This window comes from Aplysia californica, unplaced genomic scaffold (genome assembly GCF_000002075.1).
Source record: "Aplysia californica isolate F4 #8 unplaced genomic scaffold, AplCal3.0 scaffold00709, whole genome shotgun sequence".
Lineage (NCBI taxonomy): Eukaryota > Metazoa > Mollusca > Gastropoda > Aplysiida > Aplysiidae > Aplysia > Aplysia californica.
The window spans coordinates 380,752-393,747 of NW_004797979.1; the positions used below are offsets into that span (position 1 = coordinate 380,752).

Here is a 12,996-nt window from a genome sequence, read left to right on the forward strand (position 1 = left end):
TCAACGACCCCTGTGTTCAGCATTGAATTTCCTTGCTGTTGAGTGGGGATTTGCGCTATACAAATGCTATCTATTATTATTATTATTATATGGTACAACCCTCAACTCGAAATGTTCAAAATTCAACTTTTGGTACCTTTCTTTTGGCACACACACATTTTCCTAATAAATGGGACAACTGTTTTCTTCTTATTTTGCCCATCTTTCTTGATTTTCTAATTTACGACATAAAGTTCTTAAATAAAGGGACAGTCCTTATCAATATCATAGTCTTTTTTTTCTATCCCTGTCTATCAACCCATCAGTCCATCACAAGCTCTCTCTCTCTCTCTCTGGCATTTTCTTTTTCTCCTTCGTTCCTTCCCTAGGCCCGCCCCAGCTCTTTCGTTCCTGCCAAATTTAATTTATTTCCCGAGTTTGAGAGTCCGTGGAAACTGAACATTGACATGTTTTGTGCCTTTAAACAGTGTTTTTTCCGTAAAATCCACACAGAAACTTAAAAGGTGTTGAGGCAAAAAACACAAATTCGATCAAAATTGCCAAACCTGCGGAAAATGAATGCCAGTTTTTTCACATCCACTATTTTGACGAGCGCCTGATTGCAGTACGCTCTTCACATGAGGTCTACAAAACCATCAACTATCAACATTTAAAAAAACTTGTACCTTTGTTTTGGAATTGAAACTACAGGTACCTTTTCTGAGCAATTCTATTACATCTGTACATTATACTATTCATTATTCATATCGATTTCCTTGTCAATTTTTTTTTTGGTGAATAACATCCGATAGTCCACGCTTTGCCAGATTTGCAAAAGCTGAATTTACATTGTTTTGCCTATATGATGTGAGTCAAAAGATTGAAAATATCACTTTGACAAAATATTACATGTATCAAAATTTATTTTAAGGGGATCCACTGCTCAGATCAGTAAAAATATTGACAAAAATATATATATATATATCATTTTTCGAATTTTGGAGTATCTTTAATTATAGTCTTTAGAAGCCTAATATATATTTATCAAACTTCTGCATTTGAGAGAGGTAGCGATGTAGGAAAATCTTCACACAAAATTACTCTTTGCAGTTTTCTCAGAATTGTTTTAACTGACCAGGTTGCAACCCTATTTTGAGCAGGTCTCAGAAAGTTACTGTCAGAATTTATTCAAATTTGCACAAAAAACTTTGCACGGCACTTCTGCAGGCCAGCGACCAAAGAAAAATTATTTTAAAAATCTTGACCCACTAATAAAAAAGTTGTTCTCTTTGGCCACTATATGTATATATATATGTATTCTTACAAATCTTACACCCATAAAAGGAACCGTCCTTATCAGATAGTCTTTTTTATTCTGTGCCTGTCTATCAACACGTCAGTCCATCACAAACTCTCTCTCTCTCTCTCTCTCTCTCATTTTTTTGTTCTCCTACGTCCCTTCCCCTGGCCCGTCCCAGCTCTTTCAATACAGCCAAAGTATATTTATTTCCTGAGCTTGAGAGTCCGTGGAAACTGAAAATTGACATGTTTTGTGCTTTTCAACAGTGCTTTTTAGTAAAATCATCACAGAAACGTTTTCTTTGATGAACATGAAAAGTGTTGAAGCAAAAAAACAAAAATTCGATAAAAATGGCCAAACCTGCGGGAAAATGCCAGTTTCTTCATTTTCACTATTTTGATGAGCGTCTGATTTCACTACTCTGCTTGTCATGATTTCTACAAAACCATCAACTGTTATTATTACTATTACTTACTATTAACATTTTAAAAAAGCTCATACCTTTGTTTTGGAATTGAAACTTTCTGTTCTTTTTCTAGGCAATTTTATAACGTTACATTGTACATTATAACTGATTTCCTTGTAAAATTTTTTTTTCGAGACTAACATCTGACATTCCACGCTTCTCCAGATTTGGAAAAGCTGAATTGACATTGTTCTGCCGAAAAGTAAATGATGTGAGTCAATAGGCTGAAAATATCACTTTGACAAAATATATTACAAATTACAGGTATCAAAATTTATTTTAAAAACAAATACTCATGAACTTGTTCGTTTTTTTGGTAGGCTTATTTTTCTTTTAGAAACTTCCCGCCTTTTACTTTATATAAATGTGTTTAAAAATTAATTAAAAAATAAATAAATGTTGACGCACTAATTTTTCCCCGTAGGAATCTACGGCGTCATTTAAAGGGCACTAATCTATAACAGTCTACACATCAATAGTTTACAGTTATTTCTCCTTGTTTAGCAAGAAAAGCTGAATATTCTTAGTTTAGAATCCAAAATCACCTACTGTAACTCAATTTGTAAGGCAATTATACAATTATAGTCCTCAATTCTGAAAAATTCAGTGCCTAATGTTATTTTTTATTTAATTAAGCAACGAAGTACAAAGTGACCACAAGCTAAACTGAAGTTTGGTACCTTGAAACTCGTTTAGTTTATAAAACTTAATGAAGGCACAGTTGTTTGAATGCATCCTTGAAAATATATTGTTGCCAAGACTATGCCACCGTTTGTATGTGTTTTTTTCCCCCTAGGGAATTACTGTGCAGATGTACACTAAGCATATCACTGATCAGATAGACAGGACCTGAAACAACCACAACATACTTTTTGTACTTGTACAGTACAACTATAGCTTGTTCCATTTCGTCTGACTGCAGTAAAAAAAAATTCTAGCTCATTGAGGAATTTACCTACGCCCACGAAACTTTGCATGATACTTCTGCAGGCCAGCAACCAAACAAAATTTTTTTTTCAAAAGAAGTAGACCTGGTAATAAAAAAGTTTTTCTCTTTGGGACCTGTATTACAAACCGCTCTTTGGATGCAATCACAGGATCACTAAAATAATAAATGACTTACACAGTAGTAACCTAGCCTACAAAAGACCCAGAAGCGTTTTGTTTTTATCCTGTTTTAACTGTGGTCAGACGAAAGTGAACAAGCTATACAGTGGAACTTGGGATTCGAAGAAAACTCGGAGACAGACAGGGCTGCCCACCCACCACCGTACGTTTTAGTTTAAGTAACCAACAAACAGAAAATTAGTAATCTTCCTGAAAAATTCGTAATTTTTTCCATGACTCGTCTTCTTCCAAGGGGTGTCAAGCTCACGTGCTCGTACTCGAGTATAATTATTAATTGTAACGTAAACAAAGGCATGATGAAAAAAGAGGTCTCGCAGGGCTTTTATCGAGTTTAGAAAAAAGATGTGGGGGACGGGGGAAGTTAGAATTACTGTTTTTTTAAAGTTTTAGGTAAGAGTTTTACGGCACTTGCAACACAATAAGGTCATATAAATGCCGAAGATTAGAGGTGTTACAAGAGAGCAACAAACACAAAAAAGGAGGGAAGATAAAGATGATAGATGTTTGATAGGAAAAAAGAAGCAATTGCTGCTTGCAAAAGAAACCTTTGGAACCACAGAATACATCACATCATGCCATGCACCCACCATAGCAATCTGTTTCTATTTTTCAAACAATGACCCATTGACTCATTGAGAGTCATCTGTCACTCACAACATAGAAAGGCCAGGAAATTTTTAACACCTTGTGCCTGTCAACCTTGTGTTTGCTTTACTCCTGGCTTTGGCAATTCTACTTCTCAAGTATAATTTTGTTTCTAAGTTAAGAGCAAAGTGGCACAGCACTGAGTGACTTTAACTACAAGGCAGGGGTCAATACAAAAGAGGGTGTTGGTGAAGACTGTCCGGGTCTGGTAGTTTTCCTCTCCTTATCTGTCCCCGTCGTTTTAAGCAAGAAAAATTCTGAAAATATGCAAAATGAGCCCAAAAATGTGAAATTATGCGATTCTGTTGATTTCAACAAAGAATGAAAAAAAAAAAAAAAAAAAATTATGCAAAAAACGATCAAATTTGGCTAAATAATGCGGGGTGCATAAAACAACGGGAACAGCCTTATGCACTGATAAGGTAAGTACTTGAAGAGGATTTGGGTAGCTCAATAAAAAAAAAAAAGGAATTTTCCTAAAATTAAATTAAAATCGTTACGATTCCACAAAATTCGTAATAATGGGCAGCCCTGCAAACACACACACACACTTACACAATAAAGAAACGAAACAAAACAAAAAGATAAAAAGATATGCTTCAGATCATGGTTTAAAAATCATTGAAGGTTTCTTTTGGTTCATAGCATTGCATCTGCATACAAATATGCCAATACAGACTATACAATATATATATATATATATATATAGCCCACAGTATATAACTTCACAAAAACTGATAATTTACCTACAACAAATATAATTTGTACATTATTTCATGTTGACTCAAAATTTGCAAAATTTATATGTGACTTCTCAACAGTAAAATCCAGTGTGGTCCAAGTTCTCCTCCCCTTTCTCTCTCTCTCTCTCTCTCTCTCTCTCTCTCACACACACACACGCGCGTGCACACACATACAGATACACAACCAATTCTAGAACATGTAATCAATAAACACCTATACAGTAACTTATAATACCGTACAACAAATTCTAAAACTTGTAACACGCACTCACACTCACACATGCTTTATTGCTTACCACCAGTACCGGACATCGTACACCTGACAGCCGCTCTTGAAATTCATAAAGAACCACTCTTCTCTCTCCCTCAAAACACAACCACTTGCCCACAGTCACTCCTTCACAAACACACACACTGGCTCCTTACAAATGTATTGCATAATAGAGATTTATAACAGACCAGTACATAAAAAACATAAAAAAGACAGATGCTGAAAAGAAGTAATTACTCATATGAGGGGGGGTTGGAGGTGGAGGAAGAGGGGGGGGGGGGGGAGTAGTTTGGGGAAGGGGGAAAGAGGTGGAGGTGGAGGAAGAAAGGTCTGTGGGTGGAGTGAGGAGGGAAAGAAGAGGTGGAGGAAGAACAGGGTGGGGGTGGATTGAGGGAGGGTGAAAAGAGGTGGAAGGAGGGGGGAAAGAGGTGGAGTGGGGAGGGAGAAACGAGGTGGAAGGAGGAGGAGGGGGGGGGGGGTGGAGTGGGGAGGGGGCAAAGAGGTGGATGGGGAGGAGGTTGAGTGGGGAGGGAGAAAAGAGGTGGAGGGGGCGGGGTTGCAGTGGGGAGGGGGCAGATGGAAAAGAGGTGACAATGGAAAGCAACATGGACCACTGCACCCGCAAAAACCTGGCCACTGGACGGTAGCGGGTGGACAGTCACGGCAACAAGTGTCCGGGGCTAGGAAGGCTACGATGGTCGGTCAGCTCTCCACAGCGGCAGGATTCCAATAATTCCAGGTCATAATTGTGAGTCGATAGTCGACGAGTTGACCTCTTGTTGATGAGCAGAATCTGATAAAGTGATAGTTCCGTGCAACACTCTATGATGGGTTGACCTCTAGCCTCTAGTTCCATGTAACACGTCATTGATGAGTCGACCTCTAGTTTCGCGTAACACGTCTGAGTAGACCTCTAGTTCGCTGTAACACGCCTATGAGTAGACCTCTAGTTCCGCGTAACGGGCCTATGAGCAGACCTCTAGTTTCACGTAACACATCTATAAGTAGACCTCTAGTTCCGTTTAACGCGCCTATGAGTAGACCTCTAGTTCCGTGATACACGTCTATGAGTAGACCTCTAGTTCCGTGTAACGGGCCTATGAGTAGAGCTCTAGTTCCGTGCAACACGTCTCTATAAGTCGACCTCTAGTTCCGTGTAACGCGCCTATGAGTAGACCTCTAGTTCCATGTAACGCACCTCTATAAGTTAACCTCTAGTTCCGTGCAACACGTCTATAAGAGCAGACCTCTAGTTCCGTGTACGGCAACACGTGTCTAAGAGTCGACCTCTAGATCTAGTTCCCTGTAACACATCTACCATAGACTAGGGAGTTCACCTCTACAGTACAACACCACTCACCTCATGGCACACTTCAGAAAGCAAGTTTCTTCCTCTTCTTTCTTCTGTCCATCAGCAGCCCTGAAATCCCTCACTATATATTCTTCTGTACCTGTTCTCCATTACCCTCCCACTCAGAACTTTTTACTTACACTCGCTGTTTACCTCTCTGTCTCAGCTACCCTTCGATGTTCTTTCTTCATCCATACACTCAGACTTTCTCTCTATCTCTGTCATGTCCTTTGATGTTTTTTCTTCTGCCTTAGACTCGGACTTTCTGTCCATCTCTGCCCTAACCTCCAATATCTTTTCCTTACACTCAGACTTTCTGTCTATCTCCGCCCTGCCCTTGACCAACTCATGTGCCGTCCTATCAACATACCCGCTAGACTCCCCACATGATCTGTTGGAACTCCCCTCACCAACCCTCTCACCCTCACCTGCTCTCTCACTCACTCCCTCACCCTTCCTCTGACCCTCCCCCTCACCCACTCTCTTACTCACCTCCTCACTCGCTGACTCACCCTTTCCCTTACCCACCCCCTTCCCCTCACCTGCACTGGCCACTTTCTTCTTCTTTTTCACTCCTTTCTTCCCAACTGCACCCACCTTCTTCTTCACTCCAACTTTCTTCTTTATCCCTTCTACCTCCCCTCCTTCAACAGCTTTCTTCACCATTTTCTTCTTCACAACTTTTTTCACCACTTTCTTCTTCTTCTTGGGCACATCTTTCCCCTCAGCTCTCTCCTCGTTTCTTCCACCAGATGCTGGATTACCTCCCTTTGACGTCTGCTGGGATTCCGATCTGCCATCTTCTAGTCGCACACCATCCGTAGGACCAGCGGCCTTGACAGTCCCCAACACACCTTCTTTGACCCTGGTCTCTTTCCTCACAGTCGCGCGTTTCTCTCCCGTCTCGCAGTCTGCCTTGCTCTTGCTAGATTGGTCTCCCTTCTCCGCCTCGGCACATTTACCAGCCCGCCCCCCGTCCCCACACTCGCCCGACTCGGCCTTCTTTCCCCCCTTGCCCGACTTGTCACTCTTTGACTTCTTCAGAGACTTGCCCCCCTTTGTCTTTGAGGTAGAGTCCACGGACGTATCCCTCTTTCCCTTCTCTGTATCCCTCTTTTTCCCTTCCACAGACTTATCCCTCTTTCTTCCTTCCATAGACGTATCCCTCTTTCTCTCCTTCACTGAGGTATCCCTCTTTCTCCCCTCCTCCTCCCTCTTTTTCCCTTCCACAGATGCATCCCTCTTTCTCCCCTCCAAAGATGAATCCCCCTTCATTTCTACGTCAGGCTTGCTTCCGTCCTGCCCTTCCTTCCCCTCCTCTTGCTCCCCCTCTCCCTCCTCCTTTTCCTCCCCCTTGCGCTTTCTCTTGCTCTTCTTCTTATGCTTTTTCTTCTTTTTCTTTTTCTTCTTCTCTTTCGACTGCGAGTCACGTTTTGATTTTTTGCCTGCCTCTGCGAGAGAATCCGTCTGCGCATTATCCCGTGCCTGTGGTGGGCTCGAGGTTGCGTCCCCAGCCCGCTGCGGTGGGCTATGCTTCCTCTTGCCGAGCCGCGAGTGCACACTGGGGCGCGGCGGGGCCGACTCTTGGCCCACACTTGGGCTGCCCTGGTTCGAAACCGCCCGACTGCCCAGATTCCGACTAGAGCCTGCTCTGTGTAGCTCATCACTCGACGCGCTCCTGCTTCTCTCTCTGCGGTGAGGACTGCCGTTGTCGTAGTCTCGTCGCCACGCCCCCCTGCCCCGCCCACGCCCATTTCCCCTCCCCCTGAAGCCGCGCCCCCTCCCCGGGAAACCCTGGCCACCACCACCACCACCATAGTACGCCTGATAGTCCTGCCAAGCCTGAGGGTCGGCGTAGTACATTGCCGAGTAGGCCTCCATGGGCCAGCCCTCCCCGTAGTACATTGCCAGGGTCTCCGGGTCGTACCACGGGTAGCCAAACTCTGCCACGTAGGACGCCCACGCCTCGTCGTAGTAGCCTGGTGGCCAGGCATTCCCGGCGCCACCCCCAGGCCCTCGGTACCTCCCCTCCCTACTGCTGCTACTGTGGCTGCTTCTACTCCTGCTGCGACTGCTTCTACTCCTGCTGCGACTGCCCCTACTCCTGTCACCTCGACTTCTGCTGCGACTTCGACTGGAGCTGCTACTGCGGCTGGATCTGTGGATGAGTGTCATGTGTCAAAATAAAACATTCTGGTAGACTCACCATCACAAATTCCAACCCCGCCATAGAAATTTGACGTTAAAAACATTTGAGTTTCACAGTTGTCAATCTTTTTCGAATGCAATTCTTTGAACATCTTGATAACGACTCCGAATTAACTTAAGGTTACGATAGAACAGATAGAACATTTGGTTTCTGACCTCATGGTCTTAGCAACTTAAAACGAATCGGTTAAAAATGTCAGATAGAACTTTTAACTCTGAGGTAGCGAAATGAGGCTAGTCTTGCCTCATCCACAAGTCATCTGCTCCCCCACCCCCCCTCCAGGGCAGTCCTACTGACTGAAGTGTCTTCATGCCATTTCCAAAGGGGGGGGATATTAATTATATTCTTATGCACAGTAGAATTGTAAATGGGCTGATTTATCAATGTCATGCTCACACTGCCGAAACAACATAAAAGGGGAACTGCGGCTTTTTCTTTTGCCCATCCTTACCATCATTAATTTCCTTTACTAAACTTCTTTCGTACGTTTGCCACTCTCTTGTGAACTGCTATTTCCAGGGTGCCTTCGTGGTCGAAGCAGACTGTGTGCTGTTGAGGCAAGAGAGGTGAGTAAGCCTGATTCCCCGTTTGTACTTCTCTGTTGACATCCACCCCGCGGCGTTCATATGACCTTAAGCAGTTGCGAGCATCGTAAAGACCTAACTAAAATTAAACAAGTCACCTGGAAGAAGAGCTGCGACTGCGAGAGTCCCTGGTGCGTGCCTGTCGGGCCAGACCCACGTTGAAGCGTCCACGCTTGCCCGGCGGCTTGTAGGGCTCCCTCAGCGTGCTGACCAGGGTGTTGCGCAGAAAGGTTTTGTTGACCACCGGCACCGGCTTCCTCTGCCTGTCAACACAGAACATGACACACAAGGTCAGACACACACAATACACACACACACATATTCATAGGCCAGACAAACACACATGTACACACCACATACACACATTCATAGGTCAGACAAGCACATGTACACACACACACACATCACTATTGTCAGACATACACAAGTACACACACAGACAGGCCAGACACACGAATGTAAATTGTAAATAGTATTCATGCTACCCATCTAAAGTGTACGACATTTCCAGTTACTGTTATTTCCAGAGGAATCCTTAAAAAAACCCAACCCATCCATGCAACAAAGGTAGGTTCATTCAGAGTCACTAAAACACAGCTACCATCAACAATACAGTCTAACAGTGTACATAGTCTTAAGCTACAAAAGGTAGCAGTACCATAATTACATTTTATAAAGCTATGTCTTCCACACAGATGACTCACCATCCCAGAGCTCCGTAAGTCTTGGCCCGCTCAGCTCCATGCTTGACTTCCTTCAGGATTTCAGTGATGGCTTGACTGAAAAGAAAACAGTAAATGGACAGTAGTTAAAAGCATTTCCAGGGTCATTTCTAGTCGCTTACTCTAAAATCATGCGTGCATCAGGTTTTAAAACAGTAGACGGTAAGAGGAAGAAGACTAGACAGTAAGACACTTCTGCTTCCTGCAAGCAATTAAAGACTAATCCCAAAATATTTAACTAGAGATAGTCTAAGATAGTAGTCACATAAATTATCACTGACTTTCAGATTGTTAATTAATGCTATAAAGTAGCCTACAAGCATCTGAAAGTAAAAATATATTTTCATTTTCATTTATTTTTCATGACAGAACAACAAATGATTTTCCTCTCTGGGCTACCAGGTGAAAATTTTCATTGGATTTGGATTTTCCTCACTTTCAGCTTTTTGGTAATTTTATTTACAGCAATGTCTAAAAAAATAGTATTTCTACTTCTAGACAGCAAGGGCCAGAAATAACTTATTAATAATATAACTTATATTTATCCGAACAAAAGATTGCTGAAAACGTGGTTAGGATCACATACTATACAGTTGTGAGACACGTATTATAAAATTATAACATGACAACACTGTACTTGCAGACATCAACAACACTCATTCATGTTATAGTTCTGAGGCAGATCATAGTATTTATAAGAGAGCAGTTGGTCGGTAAAAAGCTTGAATTGAGCATGATCTACAGAAGTTGTGAGACGAATCACAATACAGTGCTGTTGCTTGTTGGTAACCTGCCTACAGATTTGCTTCAACTTCAAGCAAAATTCTGAAATAATCATCACTAGTACTAGACTCTTGTCCAAACACTACTACTAATTTTACTAGTTAGTACTACCAACAATTGTAGACCATAGAAAACAACACCACTGGTACCAACCAAAAACATGACAACAGATCATGCCCACTAACTCTATAATATTAATAAGACATTAAGAACGGCAGGATCAGGTACCTTTCCAATGCTTGCTCCTCTTGAGTCTTTGACTGTGATGGTGGATCTTCAACCACTGGAGTTTCTGTCTCGGTCTCCCCATCCTTCCGGTCAGTGAAGCGATTGCGTCTGAATCGGTTATATCTTTCTTTCTTGACCAATTCATTCTTCTCCCTGGCCTTGGCTACCAGTGCAGTTGTCGCGTCAACCGCAGTTGCCGCTTCCACCACAGCCCTGTACTCCTCTCGGTTCTTCGAGGCTTGATAAAGTTTTTTTTCTTCGTCACCATTGAACTCCGGGCCCGCAGTGAGTGTGGGCCGACCTAAAGCGACCTCAGTCCCTGCTACGAGTTCATGTGAAACATTTGGAGAAATAAATGAACTATTACCACTACACACACCACTTGACGATGCTCCGGCATCCACAACCAGTGAATCCGCGGCACTACCCGCAACATTTTTCCGTTCTTTCACAGAAAACACATACTCTATTTTCGAATTCTTCACAACATTAGCTAATTGATTTGTACAAGGTTTGGAACTTATATTATCAAAGGCACCCTTCACTGGGTCACCATTTTCATCAAGCCAGTCAGCAGCTGGGATTTGACTAGATGCTGAGCCAGAAGCACCGACATTTGATTCCCCACCAGCCTTACTTTGGGGGGCACACATAAGAAGAGAAGTATCACTACCGCTATAGCTTTGACTTTTATTTAAGGAATATGCTAAACTATTAGTCCTGTCGCCTCCACCCGGGAACGAGCCGGCTGCTTCAGTTTGCCTCCCATCTGTATTGGTTTGTGAAGAGGCCTTATTTGTAACCAGTGCGTGAGAGTCAACATTTTGAATTGACTGATAAAATTCACTGATTTTCTGATCTGAAACACTGGAAGAGCTTGTGAAGCTTTCAGCAGCATTGCTTACATTTGGCCCCCCGCTCTCAGATACTGATGATACGGGTGGCACAATAGTGTTGGGAACTAACGACACTTTCTTCTTTTTCTTCTCAGTTTTCCATTGTTTTGCTAAAGCTAGAGCATCTGTCGATAAAAGCTTTGATTCTTCCACAGTGTTCTTTAACTTATTAGAAAACTCAAACTTTGGTACAAATGGAAGATTAACAAACGAATTATCACTAGAATTCGAAGGCAAGCCCTTCTGAGAATTAACACTGCCTGCCTTTTTATTGTTGGCTCTATCACATTCATCATCATCTGATATTTCTTCATAATAGTCATCTGTAGGGTTTGCTCCTAGATCTAGCCCTCCATCAAAGTTTGCATTATTATAATAAGCTTGCCTATCAAAATTAGATCTAGATCTATATTCCTCAAATGAAAAGGGGGATGGTCTCATCCCCGACTCATCATTGTACAAGCCTAATTCCTGACTGTGCTGAGGAGGAGGACCCCTCATGCGATGGAGCAAGTTAGGGGGAAGAGGAGGACCAGGACCCGGTGGTGGGGGAAAACGGCTGTGGTTGAATGGGTCAGGGTGGTTGAATGGGTCAGGGGGGCCGAAACGAACATAAGGGTCTTCTCTATGCCTAAACTCAGGGGGATAATCATCACTAGGAGGGGCATCAAAAAGAAAACGATGCTCTGGTGGTGGCGGAAGAGGGGGCATCATCGGCATAACAGGGGGAGCGTTATGACCATGATGATGGTATTGTTGATGGTGGTGCGGTTGAAAGGAGTCATCTAACAGTGGGTCTTCCGTAAAATCCACACCCCTATCACCAAAGTGATTATATTCCATTTTCTTAGTATTAACCGGAAATAGTTAACACACAAAACCAAATCATAGTCAATCTATAAGCACAAACACAACTACAAATTCACAGTTTCATTCATTCACTTTCACATGAAATTATTTTTATAGCTCTTCGGCCATTATTTTATTTGACCGGAAGAAGGAAGTCAGATCTGGAGATCTACAAAGCTATGACAGAGTATACACCAATTATTTATGGTACACACTCAATAGCAACACTTTCACTACACACACGCCATGGACCTTACAACATATTATAACCTCTTTGACAAACACGAAACATCTGACAGTACATTACAGGCAGACCTCTAAACTGCACAGTTACAAAAAAAAAATCTCCAAAAGAACATAGTCTAATATTATGACACCTTGATTGATGAAGTCACATATTGGCGACCAGTCAAAGCTAGAATTGATAATAAAATTCTAACACAGAATGTGCACACCCGCTCGAGGTGAAAGGGATAAAGTTCCCGATCCTCCAACTTTCCCAAGACTTAAAAAAAAATACAGAAGGATTGTCTTGGGAAGGTTGGAGGATCCTTCTGTATATTTATAATATTGTTAATCTAATTAAGTGTTGCCAAGAATAAGCTGGAGGAGTTCAAATGCCCAGCCAATGGTGCCATTGAATTTGAATTATTCAGGAACGTGCAGGGCATTGGTGATGAAGAAAAGATCTTTGACAAGACCCATCAGATCTTTGGAGATTCAGAAATGATGTCTGGAAACAGAGGTCTGAATAAGATAAGATAAGATAAGATACAAAACTTTATTGTCCAGATCCTGGCACATTGGTTTGCTGTTCCACCACGAGTACACACACACACACA

The 12,996-nt window shown here is 42.4% G+C and overlaps 1 protein-coding gene across 1 annotated transcript; it reads right to left on the reverse strand.

Moving 5' to 3' along the window:
* Positions 1-5,030: 5,030 nt before the first annotated feature.
* LOC101857059 lies at positions 5,031-12,293 on the reverse strand. Its single transcript, XM_005108696.2, has 4 exons — positions 10,410-12,293; positions 9,381-9,455; positions 8,775-8,939; positions 5,031-8,041 (listed from the first exon to the last, which is right to left on the reverse strand). Exons 1-4 carry the CDS (start codon positions 12,146-12,148, stop codon positions 6,046-6,048), a joined length of 3,975 nt encoding a protein of 1,324 aa, XP_005108753.1. The 5' UTR covers positions 12,149-12,293; the 3' UTR covers positions 5,031-6,045.
* Between the last annotated feature and the right edge of the window lie 703 nt (positions 12,294-12,996).